The sequence below is a fragment of the Eurosta solidaginis genome, chromosome 3, assembly GCF_040869045.1.
Source record: "Eurosta solidaginis isolate ZX-2024a chromosome 3, ASM4086904v1, whole genome shotgun sequence".
Classification (NCBI taxonomy): Eukaryota; Metazoa; Arthropoda; class Insecta; order Diptera; family Tephritidae; genus Eurosta; species Eurosta solidaginis.
Window position 1 is genome coordinate 80,565,368 of NC_090321.1, and position 25,994 is coordinate 80,591,361.

Sequence of the window (25,994 nt, forward strand, 5' to 3'; positions counted from 1 at the left end):
TAAAATGCTTGGATTCATACTAAATAAGCATCTTACTTGTGCTGATCATGTAAATTCATCAATTAGTAGGTTATATTATATATTGAGACATTTATGGAAAGCGGCCAATTTTATTAGTGAAGATACCAAACTTAAACTTGTTAAAACTCTATTACTGCCAATAATATCGTACCACGAGCTGATATATGGTTGCCTTGATAAAGGTTCAATGAGGAAGTATCAACTTATAGGTCGCCCCCCGGAACCGTTCGGCAAGCACTCCGAGTGTATTTCTGCCATGAAAAGATCTTAGTGAAAACTCATCTGCCTTGCAAATGCCGCAACCAAGCTACTTTCGTACAAAGCTGTCGCAACAACTTTTTTTGTTCTTTTGACTACTAAAGCGGTCAATTACGAATCAACGATTTGTGCGCAGTTGATTCAACATCTTGTTGCGATGGATAAAAATTGACAGACATTTCGGTTGAACTGACCCGTATTTCGGTTGATTTTACCAGTCTTTTTCTTTCAGTGTAATAGGTCTACACACGGTGCGTTTGACTCGAGAGTTAGCTGTGTACGTGTTGACTCGCCGTCAATATCAAACTAATTTTAGTCAGCAGGAGTCATGTCTGTGTGACTATTGCTGAAATATTCTCAGTAATACATCCAAGCTGACTCTTGGCTCTGACTCACTGTGTGTATACCTTATAACATTTGATTACTTTGATATCTGAGGGGTTTTATTTTCTCTTTTTTTATTATACTCAGCGTGCTTTGCACACAGAGTATATTAACTTTGATTGGATAATGGTTGGTTGTAAAGGTATAAAGGAACCGAGAGAGATATATACTTCCATATATCAAAATTAACAGTATCGAAAAAAAAGTTGATCGAGCCATGTCCGTCCGTCCGTCCGTCCGTTAGCACGATAACTTGAGTAAATATTAAGATATCTTCACCAAATTTGGTACACTAGCTTATCTGGACACAGAATAGATTGATATTGAAAATGAGCGAAATCGGATGATAACAACGCCCACTTTATATATATATATATAAGATTTTGGAAAACACAAAAAACCTGATAATTTAGTAAATAATACACCTAGAATGTTGAAATTTGACATGTGGACTCATATTGAGACTTGATAAAAATTTGGAAACATTTTTTAAAATGGGCGTGGCACCGCCCACTTGTGATAAAATCAATTTTACAAATATTATTAATCATAAATCAAAAATCGTTAAACCTATCGTAACAAAATTTGGCAGAGAGGTTGCCTTTACTATAAGGAATGCTTTGAAGAAAAGTTAACGAAATCGGTTAAGGACCACTCCCACTTTTATGTAAAAGATTTTTAAAAGGGTCGTGGACGAATAAAATAAGCTATATCTTTTTCAAAAAATAACTTTATATCAATGGTATTTCATTCCCCAAGTGGATTTTTAACAATAAATAGGAGAAAATATTTAAAACTTATTTTGAGTTGAAAACGGTGTTTTTTTCAAAATGATATAACTTTTTCAAAAATTGACCGTTTGGGATCATTTCTTTTTTTAAATATGTTTTTAAATGTACTTTTCGGAAAAAATACAAAAAAAATTTTAAAGTTTTTTTCAATTAAATAAAAAAAAAAAATTCTCGGCCACCTCCGGGATTAGTGGGATGATTGCAGAATTGATTGAAGTTTTTTATGAGAAAAAAAACGGGCGAAATTCGAAAAATCTCGAAAAACTGAAAAATTACAAAAAAAAAAAAAACTAAATTTTTTTGAATTTTCTCCGAAAAGTAAGAAGAAAGATCCCAAACGGTCAATTTTTGAAAAAGTTATAACATTTTGAAAACAAAAACAGTGTTTTTTTAAAAATTCATAACTTTTTTTTGAATTGGATGAAAAAGTTTTAAAAACTTCTTTCGTAAGTTAGAAAAAGAAGAAACACTTTCAGGCAATTCTAAAGGGGTCGGGTTCAAAATTGGTCGAAATGGGATGGAATACCCCATATATTTTTATGTATAAATTACATTACAAAACCCTGCCAGTAGTTTTCTGGTAATTTTATCGTCTATCGCGAAGAAGTAACTAATTCGATACAGTTTGCAGTTAATAAGGCGATAGAAATTCATTTGACTGCAAAAGTTCTCAAAATAATTGAAAAAAGGAAAATTCAAAACGTTACAGATCTCCATCACTTAAATATCTTCTAGGAGAAAAAAAATTCCGTTAAAGTATAAGTTTTGTTTGTTTGCTTTCGTAGTTTTCTTCTATTCAATAGCTATATTAATGATATTATGCTAATTTTGCGATATTTTCTAATCGTCGGTTCACTACCAGATCTAGGTTTTTCATTTAAATTTTTTAATATTTTCTCACAGTATTTTTAATAATAAATTAATTAATAATTTAACATTAAATAAAATTAAATAAACCTAAATTAAATAAATAGAAAACTAAATTTAAATCCGTGATCCGGCATTGAACCGACGACTTTTGCCGGTAGTGGTTAGAACAGAAAGAAGATATGAAAACACAATGCAAATAGAACGTGTACCGTTAGGTTATTCCCCATCATTTTACTATATATATATATTTTATCATACTTACATATATATAAATACGTAAGTATGTTTATACGCGTTACTTTATGATTTAATTAAAATTTTTGTGATTTTGTGTTCGAGATTTTTTGACATTTCCTCAAAAAAGGTTTGGGGATTTAGCTCCAAAAAAAGTGCGGGGATTTTGTGTTGGGGATTTTGGTTATGGGATTTTAAATTTGGGGATTATGTATTTGGGATTTTTTTTTACCTGTGGATTCTGTGTTTGGGGATTTTTTTTTGGGGATTTAGGGGCACTCCCTAAGCTTTTTCCATCTAACTCTGCCCTCGCCCCTCTATTAGGGCTCTTCGTATTCGGTTAGTCGATTAACCGAATTATTCGAATATGTCATTAGTCGACTACTAAAAGTCGACTACCAGTATTCGAGTAGTCAAAACATTTAGACTATTCGGTTAACCGCCCATTTACGGTTAGTCGATTAACTGCTCACTAGGGGTTAGTCGGTTAATGCATATTTCGATTACAAAGGCATCACGTATAAGTAGTATCTGTGATATTTGCCAATTAATTTAATTGGTTTCTTTTAAATATTCAATAAAATATATCAGGAGCTCAGAATTTTTGTGTAAGTAATTATGTACGAAATTCAATGAAAATTTTCTTTACAGTTTTGTGCAATAAAGCAAGACCCCCAAATTAAAACTTATTAAATTTCGCCCATTTGATCAAAATTCGATTTATAGCAATTCCTTATGTTATTGAGCAGTTAAACCCGAGTCCTTTTCTCTGGTCGAGTCTCTGACGTTCAGCCACCAATTGCCTTGTAATTTTAGTTGAACGTCAAAATCGAATGACTTGCAAAAGAAACTTTAGAAATAATTTTATTTACCTGTGTGGTGATAATTTAAAAATAAGTATGAAAATAAAATTGATAAGATATCATTGACCTGTAACAATACTTCAAAAGTGAAATCTTCAAGTCAAAGGTTGTTTTCGTCATAACTTTTGCTAAAATTTCTCTTTTCATTTCTTACTTGTACTTTTCCTAATTTGTTTGAATATCTATCCTACTTCCTGTTCCAGTTTAGGGAAGAGACAAAATATACATATGCATGTATATCCTACCTTCTTAATTTCATTCTCGTACAAAGCAGCATTCTTCTCCCTGTATTATCGTCATACACGTTTCAATTATAATTTGAAGAGCTGAGAATATTTTAAACGAGCTCAATACAATTACAAACGCGGCTTTTCTTACTCTAGACCCTAAGGATTGCTTCGCGACATATGGTATATTAGTACAGATTTTATTACTTTAATTATTTTATAATAATCTTTTAAAACGTTATCTGTAGCAGCACGAGCAAGGGGATATAAAACTAAACCGCAGTAAAATAATCAAACAAAACAAAACAAGTTGAACGTACATAGGGTCAAAGCATATATTGTTTTTTCACACAATGCTGTAGAATTCAAACGACACGAAAAAAAGCCTTGTATTCAGGAAAATGTATTAGGAGCACAGAAATAATAAAAATATGAAATAAAATTTCAAATGTCTGACAAATATTGGTTTGTATGTGCATACATATGTAGGCGCGTTTTATGAATGGGGGGAGGAAGGTTGTGGTAGCTGGTGGCCATTTCTGAATAGTGCGACGATAGGTGTATCTTAAAAACTTGCCCCTCATTTAAAGTTTATTAATGTATGCATAAATTTCCTTACATATAAAATCTAATTCAATTAATAAAACATATAAAATAATATTGCATATCTAAGATTTTTATTTCGATAAAATACAAATCAAGCCAAAACATATAGTCCTAGCGCTTAGTAATGTTGAAAATATCGGGACAAATTTTGCTATGGGATTTCCACCACAATATGGGATCGATGTTGTGACCAACTTGTGGTTCTGCAATGTATAAATCCATTTGCGATTTAATGTGTGTTCGGTTTATTTCCATCTTTTAAATTACTTCTAACAAAATTATGGACTTTCATTTTTGTTTCTGTGTTTTCATATTGCAAACTTTTGTATCTTGGATCTAAAAAAACGGATACAATAGCAACTGAAATGTTACTGCTACCATTGTCCATATAAAATCGTTTCAACAGAGTTTTCTTGGTACTTTCTTTAAATACATTTTCATTTGTGTGTTCATTAAGTGCAGGACACATATGATTTTCAATTAGGCGATTTATTAACGGACGGACCAAAGGCAATGTTGCCGACTTTGCACTGCAAAATACAGTTGTGGCCTTTTCGAAAGGGAGCAAGAGCTTAACTAGTGTTCCCATCCCACTCCATTCAGTTTCGCTTAACTCCAAATTAAGCGCGTCGCACTGTTCGTTAAAACTAAACATATAGCATTTCGGTTCAAAAGTAAACTTTCACAGATATGAAGCTTAGAATTCAAACGAATTTCACATGACTGAACAATTTCACATGAAATGAAACAATTTTCCTTAATGCCAAGTTGTACTTGGCGTGTTGAAAGCGCAGACTTGGCTACATTTGATCGATGGAAGAATGATGTAATATTGTTTCCTTTTGTGCATAAGTTGGCATAATCCGAAACAGATCCAAGTGCATCTTTGACCACAAGCTGCTAAATATGAGCACTACACTTAACACTATCTGGTATATTTAAAAGTTTTTTCGCAGTCGCATTCATCACACTTGCACTATCATGAGTTATCGCTTGTATTTTTTTAAATATATTCCAGTCCTCTAAGCAGGTCTCGACAGCTGCAGCAATATTTTCAGCATTTGGCCTTCCTGAATAGAAACTCAGATTAAACAAGTAAGGATGGCTAAGTTCGGGCGAAGCCGAACATTATATACCTAGCTTTATAGTATCATATAAATATTAGGAATACATTAAGGGATAAATACCGAAAAATGTAGCACTTCTTCGAGTCAATGCGGAAAAAAGGATTTATGTACATAAACCCTTTGGTATCAAAGCGAAGAAAGCGACAAAACATTCCATTGTTACTTAAGGTGGATTCACATAAACGTGTAAGATAACATAGAAACACCTTGGCGCTTTCTTCACTTTGAAACGACCAAAATTAGTTTGTCAATCCGTATTATGGCCTGGGCCCGTATTACGTGTTACGATCCGTGACCGAAACTCATTTTTTAGATCCCAATAGCTCTGAAATGGTGGATCGGATTAATGGCATATTTGAACTAGTGACAAATAGTACTCGTTAGATCCATAACTTATTATTATTTTTAAGAAAAGTTTTACAGTTGCATAGTTATCGCTTCAGTGAAAATGGTTTTCAGTCACTGATCGTAACACGTAATACGGGCCCTGTTGTTTCAATTTTATGGTTTGAAAGCTTCATAAGTTGCCAATATTTAAAAATTTTACAAGATAAATATAGTGCATTCAAATAATAATTTATATCCAAAGAATATTAAATATGCGTACCTTGCAACTGTTGGTTACAAAGTGTAACTATGCATAAGTCATTGTTTAAATTGAAGTACTGCGCCTCAACCGAAATATAAAAATCTTGGGTACGTGAAGACCATTCGACAATGGAAATAGAAATGCTTGCTGTTTCTTCCAAGTCCCTCGATATATCGTCACGTACTACTTTATAAAGAAGCTGCAAACGTGATTGAATACTGCTTTCGCAAGGTACTTTGAATCCCGGTTCTAACACCTTCATGAAATCCTTGAAACCTTCTGATAATGCCAGGGATATTGGCAACATATTTGTAGCGATCAAACGTGCCGTTGCTCGTGCTATCGTTTCCTGACGTTCGCTGTTACACATCGATGTTACAATGTTCCGCCTTTTTAGTAACAGACCGTTATTTTCCGAAATTTCTTCGTTTGGCTGTGTTATAGGTGAACTAAGAGTATACGTTTATTTTATTTCTAAATTATAAATAAAACTTGTGGTAATATTTACTTTTCGATCTCGCGATTTTTGTGATGTACCATCTTAAGGCGGTTATTTAGCGCAGAAGTGGATGAATTAAAACATAATTCCACATTGCAAATAGCGCAATTCACTTTTTTTCCGTCCACCGACTTTTCGAAAAACTTCGTTTTCGACCGCTCATGTCGAAATTTTCTTTGTGACAAGCACAATTTTATTTTTTAGATGAAAATATCAATGAAAGTATTCCAGTTCTGACAAAAGTCGAAGCACAGTACTTTGTTGGCTAGGGCTTTCTAGGCCATTATTCAAATAACATATAAAAAATACTATTTCCCTGAACTCATGTCACATCATCTAAAACATGCGGCTTGGTGTATTTTATTTCATTACCGATATAGAGAACTCAAATCTCTATTATCTCGACCTAAGCTGATATTGTATGATACCGCAGTTAATATTGTTACGAATATTAGCATCACTAAGGGATACTATCACCTCTAAGACGATGCTAAGCAGTCACTTGTATGTACACAAACAAATTGACATGCATATATCTGATATACTCACAAAATTATGCAATAATCAGTACTCACATATACACGCGCATATGGCGATGCGAGAAGCTATAAACTACAGATACACACGCGACGCGTATATCTGGTAACTAAGTAAGCTGTGTAAGAATAAATCAGTTTGTTTTAAACACACTATCAGTTGCGAAGTGCAGTATAATTATTAACTACTCTCAAAGTAGTATAATAAAGACAGTTGTGCAATACGGAATATTGAGTGTTTTATTCAACAGTTTAGCGATACGAACGTTAGTAGAAGGTTGCAAATAGGAGGAATTTCACTAAATTCGTTACAATATTATTTGGCTGACTACGCCCATGCTTGTATTATTAAAGGTATAGAATTTTCATGTTGCCATATTACACATAGTAAAAAATGAATTTTAGTATTTCGGGATCGACATTTTATCACAATTCAGGCTTTGAACCCAGGACTTTGTTGTGTTAAGCGAACAACGCCACGCCACCATAAAAAATAATATATCTTCCAAAAACTTATTCACGAATAATTCTTTATCTGCGAATAATACTTTAACATATATTTGCAGTTTGCAAATAAATAACATTTTACTCATTGCAAAAATGAGGTGTACAAATTTTTTCTGGGACACAACAATTTATGATTAAGCTGCATTTACGGCCTTATTCCGAAGGTTACTAGAGTGTAACACCATTAATCTAATCTGATTGCAACTTTACACGTATTTGCTAAATATTTGTTTAAACAAAATGACAAAAAAAAAAAAAAAATGTATCCATGTTAATGTGCAAGAATTTCCAAACAATATTAATAATTTCTAACATAAACTTTAGTTCACATTTTCATTTTATTCTCACTTTCGCATTGTTGTGAACTGATAACGATTTTCGGTTTCATAATATTCCGATAACAGAGACTAGGCGGGTTAGGGGGTCAGAATATACCCGCGGTAGTTATGCCTGTCGTAAGGGGCGACTAAAATACCAGATTCAAGAGGTTGTGTAGCGCAACCCTTTCAGGTTGCCAGCGCAATATATAGCTTCTCCAAAACTAATTTTAACAGCCGAGGCTCTGGCGACCCCGTACTCCTCATGGCTCTAGGGGGTGGGAGGGCGGTATGACCAAGAAGGTCGCATGTGGTCATAACAAATCGTTCGCGAGATGATCGGGTTTGGTACCGAAACGTACCGGATGCATTGCTCTGTAAAAACTTTTTAACGCAATAAATACCCCACACACCTTTTATGAACATGAACGAGTGCTGAGTTCTGAAATATTCGCAAGGGCAAATTACTTAATCTGAATTCTTCAAAACGTTCACGCACTGCTGTCAATTGAGTCCATTTTAAACAAAAAATTACGAAAAGCTTGTGAAATACATATGTATGTACATATATTAGCTGTTTAAAATTACTATTTAACGTATCATTTAAATTGTTGCGAAAAGCGATGTAATAACAAAGATATTAGACAAAAGAAAATACTCACGTTCACGTTCGCAAAGGGGTGTATGGAAGGATTTGGTAAAATAAAAATATATTTTTAAAAGGCTCAAATCTCATACATAGAGAGCATGTGAATGGGTAGCAATTTTCTATGGTGATAAGTCTTTTTACTAAGGTAAGCATTTTTCCCAATAGTTAAGGGCAAGAACACGAAATTATATACACCTCATTTCTTTCAAAAATTTCCTTTCCAACGTACTTTTCCGCTGATTGACACACGCTCATTCAGGCTTGAAATGCCTTTATGTTACATATTTCTGGGCCACAAGAGCAAGCGTTAGAGCTCCTAAAATTTTATAACAGCTAACTTATACTAATTGACATATGATTTGCCTTTTGGAAATGCTGACCCATGGCTTGTTTTGCTTGCTTTAATTATATATATTGTTACGAATTTCCTGCAAATCCTCTTATTTGCCCTTTTGCTAGGTTCGTATCGCTAAACTGTTGAATAAATAACTCCAATATTGAATAATGGAAAAATGGCCTTTATTAAAATACTCCACAATAACACTCAAACTGTGCAACGAATAGCTTAATAACCAAACTGATAGCTTAAAGGAAACTGACTTTCAAAATAATAGTGTTATTGCTCGCTAGATATCGTCTTAGTCGTAACTGCTTGACAACTCAAATCAAACTGAATTCCAGCGCCTCTACAATTGTCGCCTTTTATACTCTTTGATTTTAACCTTCGCATTTTCTAGAATCAACTAGTCCAGCAGCTCTCAAACTTCTCAGCTGTAACTACAATTGCAAAATTTTATAGTTTTTCTCATTGCATACTTATAGGAGTATCTCAGATATATGCATGTGTTAGTGCATTGACTCTCCGCTGCTCGTATACGTACATGGTACATATATGTAGACGCAGTTATTGTTTCGTTTATGTAGATACATAATGATTGAATTATTGATGTGCATTCACGTCACTGCTTAGCATCGGCTTAGAGACGGCAGCACTCCTTAGTTTTGCTAATATTCGTAATACTGCCCTCCACCTAAGTCTGATCGTCCCGATTAGACAAATCTCGCGATTTAACCGCTGCTAGCCTCTCCAAGTGAACAACTACATCGTTGATCCGTTTTACACTTTGTACGGGCCTTCCCAGCTACACTGCAATTTCGGGGACAAACCTTTTTTCCGTTGTGGGTTGTATAGCAGCACCAAATCTCCTTCCTGAAACCCTTCCGAATTAATTGCTTTATCGTACCTCGCTTTCATTCATAATCTTTGCTCGTTGCCTTACCAGATCGTGTATCTCTCTCAGCTCTTCTTCCAAGACACCAGAGGATTTCTTGACATTCCTCTCCGCATCCACATCTATCCCATACTTCAAATCAGCTGGAAGTCGAAGGTCATTGCCAAAAATTACCTTTGCGGGAGTTTGGCCCATTGTGTCATGTACTGCCGATCGGTAGGCCATCAAGAATAATGATATGTGTGTATCCCAGTCCTTATGGTACTTGTCTGCTACTTTCCTTAAATGCTCCTCCAATGTTCTATTGAAGCGTTCCACCATACCATCGGACTGAGGATGCAATGCAGTTGTCCGTGTTTTTCGAATGTCCAACTTGTTGCACATTTCTCGGAACACAGCTGATTCAAAATTCCTGCCTTGGTCAGAATGTAACTCCATTGGTACACCATACCTTGCTATCCATTCGTTTTTAACCACTTCTGCCACTGTTTCTGTTTGGGATTGGGTATACCTCTGGCCATTAACTGAAATAATCCATAACCACCAGTACGTATTTGTTTCCGCGGTTGCTAGTAGGAAATGGACGTGCGACATCCATGGCGATCCTTTCAAATGGTGCACCTGAAATATACTGCTTCATCTGGCCATGACTTCGGGTTTTGGGCCCTTTCGCTCTGTTGCATACCTCGCAGTTGGCAATCCACTCGGTGACCGACTGACGGCAACCAACCCAATAGAATCTCTGCTTAATTTTCTCGAGTGTCTTCGTGATTCCAACACGACCTCCACTTGGACCATTGTGCAGCTCGCTGAGCACGTCGGGAATCCTCTTCCTGGGAACAACTATCAGTTTCTTCTTGCATTGACCATCCTCACTCTCCCATACTCGATGCAAGCAACCGGATATCAATTCTAAACTGTTCCACTGTGCCCAATATGACTTCGCATTGGGACTCTCTGCTGACATCTCCTCTCTGCTTGGTCTTTCGTTTCGTTCGAGCCATTGCATAACATGTGACAGATCTGTATCCTCTAGCTGACACTTTCTTAGTTGTTCCTTGTCCCATTCATCCGTACACGTTATAGTCATTAGCCGGACATCTATAATGTCTTCTTTAGTCTCGGCCTTTGAGCAGTGCTTGCATTCCAGACTACATGGTCTTCGTGACATTGCATCAGCATTTCCATGGGTACTACCTTTTCGATGCTCAATGGAAAAGTCATAGCTTTGTAGTCGCTCGATTCTCCGTGCCAATTGTTCTTCCGGATTACGGAACTGCAGAAGCCATTTCAACGCTGCGTGATCTGTCCTGACACGGAATCGCTGGCCGTAGAGGTATTTGTGAAAATGTTTAATGCATTCTACCAATGCCAACAGCTCTCTCCGTGTAACGCAAAAGTTCCTCTCAGGTTTTCCAATTGAACGGCTGTAATATGCAACTACCTTCTCTTGTCCATCGACCAGTTGTGATAAAACGCCTCCTATAGCATATCCACTCGCATCTGTATCTAGAATAAATGTTGCTCCTGGAATCGGATATGCTAACATTGGGGCAGTGCACAAACGCTCCTTCAATGTTTGGAAAGCCACTTCTTGCTCCTTCTTCCATTCAAAAGCTTTATTTTTTCTTGTAAGCTCATGGTGGCTATGGGCTACGCTGGAAAAATTTGGTACAAATCGGCGGTAATATGTGCACAGCCCAAGGAAACTTCTTAATTCATGTAGGTTCTGTGGTCTTGGCCAATCCTTTACAGCCTCTATCTGTTCGTTCGCAGTGCAGATGCCCTCTGTCGTTACCTTGTGACCCAAATAATTTGCTTCCTTTTTAAACAGCGCACACTTTTTGGGACTTAACTTCAGACCAGCGCCAGCTATTCTTTGGAAAAGTTCCTCCAAGTTCCTAAGATGTTCATCAAAATTCTTGCCCAATACGATGATGTCGTCCAGGTACACCAAGCATGTTTTTGAATATAGTCCTTTCAGTACCTGGTCCATGAGTCTCTCAAAAGTAGCTGGTGCATTACAAAGTCCAAAAGGCATCACTGTAAATTGCCAAAGACCATCACCGACACTGAAGGCTGTTTTCTCTTTATCTTCCTCCTTCACCTCCACTTGCCAGTAGCCGCTTTTCAAGTCCAGCGTGGAAAACCATTTCGTACCAGATAGCGAGTCCAGAGTGTCGTCAATTCTTGGAAATGGGTAGCTATCCTTTTTCGTTACGTCATTCAACTTCCGGTAGTCCACGCAAATCCTTCTTTTTTACAAGTACTACCGGTGAGCTCCATGGACTAGCTGATGATTCGATGACGCCGCTGTCGCTCATTTCTTGAATGATTTGACTCACAACTTCCCGCTTCGCCAGTGGAACACTACGTGTAGCTTGACGGATCGGCCTCGCATCTCCAGTGTCAATTTGATGTTTCACAACGTTGGTGCGGCCTGGTTTAGAATCATCCTGGTCAAATATGTTCGCGTACTTTAGGAGCAGTTGTTTTGCCTTACTCTGATATGCTTCCTCTAGCCCCTGTGTCCATGCCGTGATGTCATTTGGAAGATCAGTATTACTAGCTGAAACGTGTTCCTGGAGCTGTTCACAGTTAATAACTACTTCAGCCTCTTGGCATCTTCCCAACATAGCTCCTTTAGTCAGTTTGAGTGGTGACTTGAACTCATTGAGTACTCTTACCGGAATACGTCTATCTTGTTTTGTCATAGCCAGGGTTTTTCCTACAAGTATGTTTAGTGCTGATTTGTTTGCTGCTTCGACAACCCACAATTTGTTTGTCCCATAATCTCCATCAACCTTTGCCCAGATGACTGCTTCGGATTTTGGTGGTATTTGCTGACTCTCTTCCACCAGCACTCGTTTACTGCTGTAGCCTCTCTCGTAGCCGAAACTAAGTGGTACATCGATGTTTTTATATCGCATCGTCTTGCTTTGCATGTCGATCTTGATGCCCTGGTTGATTAAGAAGTCCATTCCAATTATGATTTCATCAACAATTTCTGCCACTATAAAATTGTGTACTACCGTGACGTTCCCAATTGCGACTTCACATTCTACTTCTCCAATTACCTGGGTGTCCTCTCCCGTGGCTGTACGTAATCTTGCTCCAAGCAATGGTCTTATCTTTTTGTTGACTAAATCCGCTCGAATGATGGAATGAGATGCACCCGTATCTACAGTCAGTAAACGTTCCTTTCCGTCCACATGTCCTCCAACAGTAAGATTGCTCGATCTTCTTCCAATCTGCGAGATAGAGATTATGGGGCATTCAATTGCGGGAGCCAGCTGTCGCCCCTTGCGGCTGACTCGATTTAGTTTAACGATTGAGTGGTCTTGGAGATTTGCTTATCACCTTCTGCTCTGCGTTTACGACCACCCACATTGTTGGAGCTATTGGGACCGCTGCTGCAATATCGTGCAATATGACCTGGGTTGCCTCACTTGAAACATTTAATAACTCCGGCATTTTTCTGCTGTGATCCCTTCAGTGCTTCCAAAATTGTGTCTACCCAATCTGGCCTTTCCACTTCCACACGATGAGCTTTGTATGCTGGTTTACTCAATAGTGAGGCCGTTTCCTGAGTCAATGCATGTGATATCGTTTCAGCAAATGTCAGCTTTGGGTTTGCGTATGTAGCTCGCTTCGTTTCCACGTCCCGTATGCCATTTATGAAACTCTGGATTTTTACCCTTTCAGTGTATTCCACGGGTGCGTCCGCATTTGCAAGATGAGCCAATCTTTCAATATCTGAAGCAAACTCCTGCAATGTCTCGTTTGCTTTTTGGTAGCGGTTTTGCAACTCAGTTTGGAATATCTGTTTTCTATGCTCGCTTCCATAACGTCTCTCGACAGCGGCCATCAATGCTTCATAGTTGTTCCGCTCTCCTTCGGGAATCGTCTGTAGGATTTCGGCTGCTGGCCCTTTCAATGCCACGAACAGAGCTGCAACTTTATCTTCAGCATTGCAGTTGTTAGCTGCCGACGTCTTCTCAAATTGTAGCTTAAAGACCCGGAAAGGAACAGAACCGTCAAAGGATGGTGTTTTTACCTTTGGATTGCTTGCTGAAACAGCTGGGCGGTTTAATTGCAACTCTTGTATACGACCTCTCAAAGCATCCACCTCGGCTTCGATTTTTTCCTCAAACTGCGTTATTTTCTCGTCCATACGTGCTTCGAGTTTTGATGATATACGTGCCTCTTGCGATTCGAGTTGTACTGTTATGCGTGCCTCTTGTTCTTTCAGTTGTGTCTCCATCTTTGATGTAATCTGTGTCGACATTTCTGCCATACGCGTTTCTTGTGCTTTAATCTTCGATGTAATCTGTGTCGACATTTCTGACATACGTGTTTCTTGTGCTTCAAGTTGGGATGATATATATGTCTTCTGCTCTTTCAGTTGTGATGACATTTGTGACGACATTGATGTTACTGTCGATGTTTAAGCAGCTATTGCAGCCAATATCATGTTCAAGTCTGTGCTCGTAACTGTCTGCGTTGTTTCTTTTTCTCTTCAATTTTTGTTGTTGTCTCGTCCCCATCAGGATAAAAGACATACTCGTCCACATCAATTCCTTGCGACTCCATTACCTCTCGTAGCCGTGCTTGAAGTTCGATCTTATTGCCGGTTGTATTTAATCCACATTTCTCCAACTCCTTTTTCAGTTGCTGGATCTTCAATTCACTGAACTTTGCCATGTCCAATTTGTATTCCCAATCTTCGGAATTTATTCAACAATTCCTCTGCTGACACCAATTGTTACGAATTTCCTGCAAATCCTCTTATTTGCCCTTTTACTAGGTTCGTATCGCTAAACTGTTGAATAAATAACTCCAATATTGAATAATGGAAAAATGGCCTTTATTAAAATACTTCACAATAACACTCAAATTGTGCAACGAATAGCTGAATAACCAAACTGATAGCTTAAAGGAAACTGACTTTCAAAATAATAGTGCTATTGTTCGCTAGATATCGTCTTAGTCGCAACTGCTTGACAACTCAAATCAAACTGAATTCCAGCGACTCTACAATTGTCGCCTTTTATACTCTTTGATTTCAACCTTCGCATTTTCTAGAATCTACTAGTCCAGCAGCTCTCAAACTTATCAGCTGTAACTACAATTGCACAATTTTATACATCTTCTAGGCGCTTCCAGAATCTACTAGTCCAGTAGCTCTCAAACTTCTCAGCTGTAACTACAATTGCACAATTTTATAGTTTTTCTCATTGCATACTTATAGGAGTATCTCAGATATATGCATGTGTCAGTGCATTGACTCTCCGCTGCTCGTATACGTACATGGTACATATATGTAGACGCAGTTATTGTTTCGTTTATGTAGATACATAATGATTAAATTATTGATGTGCATTCACGTCACTGCTTAGCATCGGCTTAGAGACGGCAGCAATCCTTAGTTTTGCCAATATTCGTAACAATATTTAGTGGAAAAAATCTACCAAAAAAGTATTTACATATGTTAAAACTTTCTTTCTGGTAACTATATTTTTGAAAAAAGAAATTGTGGTTGAAGCAAAATCCAAATGTTGCTTACATAATATTTATTTAAAAGTTTTTTCATATCCACTTACAAGAAATTTTGTGCTTCTGATACCTATAAAAGAAGATTTAATAATATAAACTTGTAAAAATCATGACAAAAATATGGTTGACCGTCAATAATCATACCAATATGGAAAATACAGTATGCTGCATATCGTTACCATGCAGAATATGTATCAGGAGCCCAAAATTTCTAGAAAGTGATTGTGAAAAAATTTCAAATGAAATGTTCGGTTAATAGTAACTGATTATGTGCCAAAAGTCGACTAGTCGCAGCAAAGCGAGTAGTCGGTTAATCGCTGCTAGACGGTTAACCGAATATCTATATTCGGTTAAAAACCATGCAAACGGTTACAACCGGTTAGTCTGTTAACCGACTAGTCGAATAAGTCGACTTTTTTCAAGAGTCCTACCCTCTACACTTTTTCCTGATCTTTGTATTCACTCCTCCCTCCGTATTTTTCGCTTCATCTATCTCCATCTTCGTCTCATTCTATCTCTTTCTCAGTCTCCTCCTTCTGTCTTTTCTCTTCTCCCAAGTTTTTCTCATTCTTCTTCATATCTTATTGCCAGTCCCAGAGGGTGGTATGTATTTTGTTCCAGTCCCATTCCGAGTCTCAGTCCCAGTCCCACTCAGAGTCTCAGTCTCAGTCTCAGTCCCAGTCCTAGTCCTAATCCCAGTCCGTCTCTGGTCTACTTCCCGGAAAAAAGCATCATAAATACTAATATAGGCAAATTTATATACCAAATTTCAGGCAACTCGAATAGGACGTATGTAAATACGTATGTTGGTATTATTAATTCATGTCTTTATTTCAGCTTCGTATGCATATTTATCAGTTTTGCCAGGTTGATGCGACTAAATCGAATATCACAATGAAATTTACTTTAAAGCTCTCAGCAACAGCTTTCATTTGATATCCATAATACACACACATTATAGGGGTACCCGGGTCCACGCTTTGGCCTATATCTCGAGACCCTAGTCACCCATGGTTATGCAAATTACCCTCTACTAAAGCACTCATCAACAGCTTTCATTTGTTATCCATATTCTATAAACACATTCCAGGGGTACCCGGGTCCACATTTTGGCCTACATCTCGAGACCCTAGTCACCCAGGGTATGAAAATTACACTCTACTAAAGCACTCATCAACAGCTTGCATTTGATATCCATATCCTAATAACACATTCTAGGGGTACCCGGGTCAACGTTTTGGCCTATATCTCGAGACCCTGTGCGTCGATCCTTTCCAACGAATGCAAAACCGTGGAAATTGGTTCGTGCGTTCTGGATTTATGGCGTCAGGAAGGAAAGCCCGACTTATTTTTATATTATAGATTTACACGGGCCTCAAATGAGTAATTTGAAAGTGTTTATATTGGCCGTATTCACGTCTCGCTTAACCTTACCTGCAAGACCCGACTGCGAGGACACCAATACATAGGAAGAAAATGCGTCTGTCCATTCGTTAACACGGTAACTTGAGCAAATTTGAGATATGTATCTTCACCAAATTCGGAATACGGGCTTATATGGACCCAGAATAGATTGGTATTGAAAATGAGCGAAATATAACAATAACCACGCCGACTTTTTCGATATCGAAAATTTAGCAAAATGGAAAAAATGAGATAATTCAAAAACGAATACCGCTAAGCTATTGAAATTTCGTAGGTGGATTGTTTTATGGCGCAAAACATAAATTCCAAAAAAATTTGGACAACGGGCGTGGCACCACCCACAGAAGAAAACAGAAATTGGAAGTTTAACAGGCCGTAAATTAAGAGCCGTTAACGAAATTACATTGAAATTTGACAGAGACAATATCTTTCCCAAATGATATAGACTGAGTGTAGATAATCAAAATCGGTTAAAGACCACGCCCACTCTTCCTAAAGGTCTAACTTTAACAAAGATTGCAATAACTCTATGGTATATAACTACATTTGACTGGTATTCTACCTCAGAAGTAATAAATTTTAAATTTAAATTTTTTGTTTGTTACTCTTTCCAAAATACTTTAAATGCCATAAGTCCAACAAAAATGTCCCAATCCGAACAAAATTTGGCATAAACATTTTTTTCACAGCTACAACTTAAACTGCATTCCTAACCGCTCAAGTTCATTAGTGGTAGCCTCTGTACCTTTCTTGCTTCTTTTGAACGAAAATGAGTTCACAATAGAACCATATATATATTGTGACGAATATTAGCATCATTAAGCTGCTACTAAATAAATGCAGAACAACAATGAATCAGCCACTCTTTTGTAGAAGGCGACGAAGGGATATCTCACACACACAAATATGTAGTCATTAGCCGAAGTAGTTACTCACACATGCACACGCATATGGCTATGGGAGAGGCGTGGACTACAGCTGGTAACTAACCATGCGTGAGCTACAACTGTTCCCGAAATTACTAGACCTTAGGAGAAATGGGTGAACGAGGAAACTGAGAGTATAAAAGCAGCGCAATCTGAGTAATAACTAATCAGTTAGATTTAAACACGCTATCAGTTTCGAAATGAAGTATAATTGTGAAGTATAATTGTACTACTTCCAAAGTAGTCTAATAAATACCATTTTGCAGTACGGAATATTGGAGTGATTTATTCAACAGTTTAGCGATTCGAAGATGGTTTCAAATAAGCGGAATTTCCCAAAATTCGTTACAACATTATTGCGACTTATAACACTATTAACTACACAAAGCAAACAACAACAGCGTTTCAAGTGCTCAGCTGGGTATGTAATGTTCTGTTTCCCCCACACTTATGCCCGGGTTTTCAGTGCAAGTTTAAACTACAGTTAAAGTTGACTAGAGCTTAACCTTGCCACTTTGTTCGATAACACAAAATTTTGCTGCTCATCTCAGCTTAAGCGGCCGAAGTGGCAGGGTTAAACTCAAGTCAATTCAACTGTAGTTTAAACTCGCACTCAAAAACCGGGCATTAGACTCTCATACTTGTTTAATTTTATGCTTCGTGGTTGTGGTTAAGGAGAGTTCTTGCATTTTAGGCTTATTGTTCTCTTGAGTTTAATTATTAAAATATCGCTCGAACCGATGAATGATTTAAAATTTGGGCACAAATTTTAGTTGTATAGATCTTATTCACCTTCAGCTCATTCAAATCTTTAAGACCCGATGGGGTATATTCCTGTCTGTATATTGCTTTTGCATAGCCATAGTCAAAATAAAGAATGTTCCAAATTATGTTTCAGCTTTTTTGACAGATAGCTCATAGCAAATTATATCAACAAGCTGGAACTGACTCATTTCGTTTTGTTGATTTTCCGACAGGGTGGATAATTGATGTATATTGGAACGATTTTCCTTCATCCCTTGTCAACTTTGGTTTCGAGACAAACCGGTTTCGACGTTGTGATATCATCAGTGTCATTTTCGAGAACGAACCAAATTTGACAAGGGATGACGAAAAATCGTTTCTATATACAGCAACTGACGAACCTATTTTATTTTGATTATGACTATGCGCTCTCTATTTATATGTACCAAGGACTGACATACCCCATTATTATATGTGGTGTTATAAACATACGATTTGCAGTGTTTTATTTTTATTTTACTCTTTTATTTTTTTATTTTCAGTTTGATGGTGAATACGTTGCTAGTCATTTACCACTTTGGTTCCTGCTGTGTTTATGTTGTTTTTATAGCCAACTGTCTTAAGAATCTTGGCGACAAATATTGGATTGTTTGGGATAGTCGCTTTTACATGTTATGTACTATTTTACCGTTATGTCTGATCTACTGTGTGCGTAACTTAAAGTCGCTGGTTCCATTTGCGATGGCAGCGAATTTTTCACTAATATTTGGTAAGCCTCTAAGCCGCTAATGTACATATGTAACTTTTGCATTTTTAATACTGGGAAACTGTATCTGATAATCTTACGACACTCTCTTTTTTGAACCAAATGGAATAAATTGTTGCACTCATACATTTTGTTTTTTGAAATCAGTCACTTGGCACTCTGCAATAAAGCTGGAATGGTAGTCAATGGTACCCGTTTCCTCATTCAGTGGGAAATATTTTGTGAAAGGAACACACAAACTGACGAGGTCTGAGAAGAACCAACAGGGGTAATTTTTCAGAAAAGAACACGCCATTAGTTTAAAAATAGGTGGCTCGTTTCCAAACATTGCTTTACAATTTCGACAAAATTTATTCATAAATGAGATAACCACTCGGCAGTGGTTTGGCAAGCCCTTTGAGTATAGTTCTGCTATAGAAAGCTTCTTAGAAAAATGGTTCCGCTTAACAGATGCCCTTTGGGTCGCCATAAAGCATGTAAGTCTGCTGTTTGAAGCACACCATAAACTGGAAGCGATGTTCGGTCTTGATATCCTCGGAGGTATATTTTTATTTGAAGTGGTTTGTCCAAGTTTGGATTTATCATGCACTAGGTTAACGCGCATTGGAAAAAAGGACTTAAAATGTGTTTAGTTAAGTGCTTACCCAACAACAGAAGTATTAAAATACCGTCAGTTTATTATTGTTAGTCAATGATTTTAATGCATGCAATAACCATAAAAACCAATAAACAGATCCCACATTAAAAAATGAGAGAGCAAAGAAATCATGGTTGGCTGGGAAATAAATTTTCTCGGCGTGTCGTCACGGTTTTGACAGCATGTTTCATTGCTGACGCAGTGTTCAGACTTTATTTCAATCGGAGTATTTTGCTCCGTTTTACGTCCTACAGAATTTTTTATCTCAAAGGTTTATTTGGGTCGAGTTGAAAACTAAATAGTATTACCACCTAATATCTTTGGTTGTCATTGCGTACGTATGAAAACCTGATGCGAATGCATTGTTCGTATCAAAGACATGTTTGTTCACATTTTATCATATTTTTTGTACTTTTTTCGTACGGAATTAGAATAGAAGGATTAAAATGTAAGCAAAAAATGTGTCCGGGCGTGATCTGTAAAGCCTGCCAAAATTCAACATACAGCACTTCTTGAAATTTTATATAGAAATGAAGTACGTTGAGTCAGTGAGGTCAGCTAACCCTGTTTTGCGGTGACAGTCGCCAATTGGGGGCACCAAGCGAGGTCAAAGCTTTCTCCAACTGTCCAACTCAGTGAAGGTCTTCTCTTTCCTCTGTTTTCAAACTGCCGGAGCGTATTCGTTCATCCGCATAACATGACCTAGCTAGCGAAGCTTTCTGTTTTTATGCGCTGCACTATCGTCATATCTGGGAAAAGCTCATATAGCTCATCATTATACCTCCTTCGATACTCGCCGTCGACATCCGGGATAGGACTATAAATCTTCCGGAGAACTTTTCTCTCGAATACTCCAAGAGCCATCTCATCTTCTCTCGACACCTTCCATGATTCCGAGCCATACATCAGGACAGGTATGAGTGACTTATAGAGCGAGAATTTTGTTTGTCGAGAGAAGAATTTACTTTGCAATTGCCTACTCAGTCCAAGGTAGCACTTGTTCGCTAGAGTTATTTTCTGTTTGATTTCTAGGCTTATTGCTTAAAGAAGCAATGGTTGGCAAGAATTAACTTGAACATTGAGTGCGAGTTACTTAATTGACTTCTTCCATTAATGTATATTTTTGCTGTGTAAACATATTTTCTAATGGCTGAATGTAAGAGTAAGGTGTAAGCGTAGTCTTGTAAGTGGTATACTATAAGGGGGATATATGTAGAATATAAATACAGGCGTAATGTTTGGTATTTGTATTAAATGTGTAAGTTTGGGCGTATTGTGTTCTATTGGTATGATGTTTGGAGTAAAATAGAATGTAAGTCACTACACTAGTGTAATATGGGAACGATATACGTGGTAGAGTTGATATCAGCGAATCACAGAGCAACTCAAGGCAAACACATTACCTGCATATAAATTAAAGTCTCTGGGCATAAACATATTTTTCATGCATGCAAGTGCACGAAGAGATGTGTACACTGCTGTTTTGCTGTAAATAAACAAGAGGTAGAGAAAATGTTTACAGAAACAAAACACCTGTTTAGGTATAGGGGTATAATTTGAAACTAAATTTTTTTTTTAATTTTGCTGGTTGTAACATCTTTGTACATTATTTGGTTAGATAGCCTCATCTACCCGTGGCGAATCTTGTTTCTTTAACAGCCGGGATGGCCTAAAAGGTTTCATGTGGTAAATCGCTCCCGAGATGGTCGGAACGTACCGGATCTGCAAAGGACCATTAACATCGATAACACTCCCTTCGGGGAGTATCCCTATCGATGCAACAACAGCAAATCGATAATTAATAAACATATTTTTTTTCTTATTATCAGGTTTTGGTATAATTTTCTACTACATGTTTACCAATCTAAAATCTTTCGAGGAATTGAAACCCATCCAAGACATATATTCATATCCGCTGTTTTTTGGATCAACATTGTTTGCCTTTGAGGCACCTGGATTGGTATGTTTAAGTAAATTTTTTTAAAAATATTCCATACTACATTCCTATGCGATCTAATCTTAATCTTAGATAGTTTCCGTTGAGGCAAACATGAAAAATCCAAGGTCTTATATCGGGATTACGGGTGTTTTGAGCCAAGGTATCTTTATTGTCGTTTTAATGCAGCTGGTCTTTGGATTTTTTGGATATTGGCGGTTTGGCGAAGATATCAAATCATCTATTCTGCAGAGTCTGCCTTATGATGAAGCGTGAGTATAAAATTATATACTACAACTAGCGGACCCCGTTGCACTTCGTAGCAACCAACCAAAAAAAGAAATGAAATATTATAAATTTTTTGTATGAAATGAATGCATTGTATTTCAAAATTATTAATGTCAATCCAAAGCATTTGGATATACAATATTTTTAGTTTGCCCATTGGAAGCGAGCACAAACAAACAATTTGGTGTTCCAACTCTTGAGCAGGCCACGTATAGCTGTCCATGTGAAAAGCACGGCTCCTCCAAATTTAATCCGCATATTTGAAGCGTTTGTCCTTGTGTCTTATTGATGGACATGACAAATTATAGACGCACTGGGAAGTGCAAACGCTTAAATTCAAATGGCATGTCTGTTGGAATCAGTGGAATACGTGGTATGAGTACAATTTAATTTTTCGCTGTTCCGGTCAATATTGTCGCTACAATTGAATTCGGCATAAATTTTTTTACTACTAATCTTGTGCCATTGCACAGTTTTGGTGCATTTAAATTCCACAGTAAAATAATTGATGAGCCAACCCTTAAATTCAAATAATGCGGCGGCATACCAGGTGGTTCCAATGAATTCAAAACTTCAATTGGATAATTCACTGCATCATCTGTATTCATTGCGCTATCAACAGATTTATATGATGTCACTGCACCTGGCAATTTTTCTTGAATCTGATATTTGATTGCATTGACGTGTAATTTTTTTGGTGCCAGTATTGCGCGTTCTCTCAACCAATTGTTATTCCTGTAATTTTGAACAATATTTGGAAACACACTTTCAATCAACTCTTCTGTTGATTGGAGAATGGTACAGAAATTGTTCGGCAATGTAATCAATCCATTTGTATTATCGACTCGAACTTTTCCATTGCCAATATCTAAAAATTGCTTCGAGAACCGATCTGCAGATTGGTCGTTGTGGAATTGAACGCGCATATTTATGTTCAATGTCAATTATTGCACAAGTCGCCACAGAAGAGAAGACTTTAAACATGCGTTGTCTCATCCGCCGGTGTTGATCGTGGAACCACAGGCAATATTTGTCGAAAATCCCCTGACAATAATATTAATGCACCACCAAAAATTTCTTGATTCCGACGTAGATCTTGCATTGTACGGTGTAATGCTTCCAGCGATTTTTTATGCATCATTGTACATTCACCCAATAGAATAATTGCTGCTTGTTGCAAAACTTTTGTCATCGCAGAATTTCCTGAAATATTGCACGTGGGTTGTTCAATCACCTGTTAATTTGAAAATAATTACATTTTAATTAATATCGATTAAATTTTAAAGTGATCAATCAATAAATATAAGCATACCTGCACATTCAACGGCAATTTTAATGCAGAGTGCACTGCTCGTCCACCATCCAATAGAGTAGCAGCGATTCCCGACGAAGCAAGTGCCAATGCAATTTTTCGTTGCGATCGAATGGCTGCCAAAATGAGTGATATCACAAATATTTTTCCCGTACCACCAGGCGCCTTTTTATGTTTTTTTTTTTTCAAATTTTGAATTTTTTCTAAAAAAAATTATAACTCAAGAATGGCTAAACCGATTTGGGATTTCAAAATCAACTAACCATCATCTCTCCTTCCTGTATCTTTCCTAAAAATTGTATGGCAATCTTTCTATCCGTTTTCGAGTTATGGAGTGACAATCAAAATGTACACTTCTTTTTGTATATATAGATTAAAAACTCTGATTTCTATTTTGAATCTACTCTTTCAGGCTTGGAAATATTGCGCGTGTGATATTTGCATTCTCCATGTTTATTTCCCATCCCCTACAAGGATATGTACCGATCGATGTTATGTGGAATAATTGGCTGAAAGCAAAAGTTGCCGAGAGTAAATCGGGTTTGTTAGAACTGGTATTCCGTTTATCTATAGCCATTTTATCAGGTGAGCTTTGTTCAGAAATATAGGGTGTCACAAAGAGTATAACCAGTTGTCAGTTCAATATGCTGGTCCGGTAAAGAAGCTAAAATACATAGAAAAACCCTCATAGGACCACTGCGGGGCTTCCGCATTTACATACCCCCATCGGCTTAGGGGGGTTAGAATATACCCGCGGCAGGTGTGCCTGTCGTAAGAGGCGACTAAAATACCAAATTGATTCAAGGGGGTGTAGCGTAACCGGTTCAAGGGATTGCCAGCGCAATATATAGCTTCTCCAATCCAACTTTCAATCTTACCTACACGTGGCGGATCCTGTTTCTTTAACAGCCGGGGCTCTAGCGACATCAAGTTCCTCATGGATGTAGTGGGTGGGAGGATGGTACTTGTTACCGTACCGAATCTGCATCCGGCAAAGTACCATCAACATCGATAACACTTCCCAAGGCCTTCGGGAGTGTCCTTATCGCTAGAACAACAACAAAAACCGCAATTACTACTTCCATTCCACGGTTACCGCTTTAGATGTGCATTGTCAGAGTAATGTTTGGCTTTTGGTTGATTTAGCTTGCCCACTTTAACGAAACTCTTGTGAAGCGGGAGTGCATCACATTGATACATCACAAACAAATTGAGCTTGATCGACTCTGAGTTGAGTAAGTTTGAAGGGAGTCCTCTTTTAAAAATAACGAAGTTGCAGCCTGTTTTAACATTTTTAAAAGCTCTCTGGCTTCGCTGTGTAATAAATTTGTCCCTATTTTTAAGAGCAAAATTTACAAGTTTCCCTGGTATTCTTCTGAACTTAAAAATCTTAAAAAAAAGTTTTTCAAGAAATGAGCCCTTGATTTTGAAAGTGGTCTAAGTCATATTTTCCTTGTTTCGAGATAATTAGAGTTTTGCGTTATAAAGGATTGAAAAATATTTTTGCACTATGGAAAATGATTTTCGACAGTAAAGTAGTGCCAACAAACAAGAATTTATTATGGTTGTGAAATTTATTACCATTTTTAACTGGAAATGTGCTTTTGAAAGGTTGGAAATGACTTAGACCACTTTCAAAATTAACAGAATGACTTTATAAATGACTTATACCAAGGAAACATTTTAATTAGTAATTAACATTTTATTCAAACTCATTTCATTACAGCAAAGTAAATTATTTATTATGACATATTTAGGGAAGTGAAGTGTTTGTGAAAAATTGGTGGGATATAGGGTAGTAAATCCATCATATCTTTATGTTTTTCTTTTGTTATTGGTCTAATAGTTGTGTATAATGGAGGCAAATCAATATTTGCATATATTCTAGGTCTTCCTTTTTTAGGTGAGAGGTCTAATATTTTGAATTCGGAATTGTCATCCAAGGAAGTTTTATAAAACATCTTATATGGAGATTTTTTTAGAAATCTGATCCATTGAATTTTAAGCCAAGACACAGCTTCTCCATTGGTGTTTTTCTTTCTATTATTCGTTGAATCTTTAAGTTTTTTTGTCGAAATAAAATTTCTCTGAGCCATTTGTACCACCAAAAATGGGTTTTTCTTTTTACATACTTCTATTAAACTATAATAATGCTCAGGTATGTATAAATAATTTGATTTTTTAATTTTAGTTTCTATTAAACCAAAATCCCGATCATTTGGCAAAAAAGAATGGCCGGATACCATAAATTTATGATCAACAGTTTCAACATTATTATTAGATGACTGAACAATTTTTAACCAAATTAAAGCTATGTTGATGTTACGATTTTATCCTGTGCAGGCATCACTGTAAGCTATGACATGCTTTTGAGTGGTAATGTCATGAATGTGCTTTAAGATGCAAGACGCAACTTCCTGTGATCCCCTTGAAGCGATTGTTTCATCCCATACATACATTTTAGCATTTTCATTGTGGAAATTATGAAACCCTAAATTGTATACATACATGTTGCGCTTATAATAAGCTACCGAGACAGAAAGTTTTGGGTAAGAAAGTGCTTTCTGTAGATCAAATGTGAAACCGTAATATTCACTCGGGTTATCTTTTGCTCTTTGTATGTCTTCTGTCAAACTTTTTCTAGCCTGTTCGGCACTGTTAAGATGGGAATCATGAATTTCCATAAGATGCAAC

The 25,994-nt window shown here is 37.0% G+C and overlaps 2 protein-coding genes across 6 annotated transcripts in view; both read left to right on the forward strand.

Annotated features, from left to right (window-relative positions):
* The window catches only part of LOC137244068 (proton-coupled amino acid transporter-like protein CG1139), a 228,029-nt gene that overhangs the window by 108,010 nt on the left and 94,025 nt on the right, over nt 1-25,994 (forward strand). The window lies entirely within an intron of this gene.
* Nucleotides 1-25,994, forward strand: part of LOC137246488 (proton-coupled amino acid transporter-like protein CG1139) — an 89,700-nt gene that overhangs the window by 59,602 nt on the left and 4,104 nt on the right. For 2 of the 5 annotated variants that reach the window (XM_067777586.1, XM_067777584.1), the window contains 4 exons: nt 18,904-19,130; nt 21,594-21,724; nt 21,794-21,972; nt 23,713-23,885. In XM_067777586.1, coding sequence (XP_067633687.1) covers nt 18,904-19,130; nt 21,594-21,724; nt 21,794-21,972; nt 23,713-23,885 — 710 coding nt within the window. Of the gene's footprint in view, nt 1-17,590; nt 18,039-18,903; nt 19,131-21,593; nt 21,725-21,793; nt 21,973-23,712; nt 23,886-25,994 lie in introns of those variants that run through there. The other 3 variants (XM_067777588.1, XM_067777585.1, XM_067777587.1) reach the window with 3 other exon arrangements.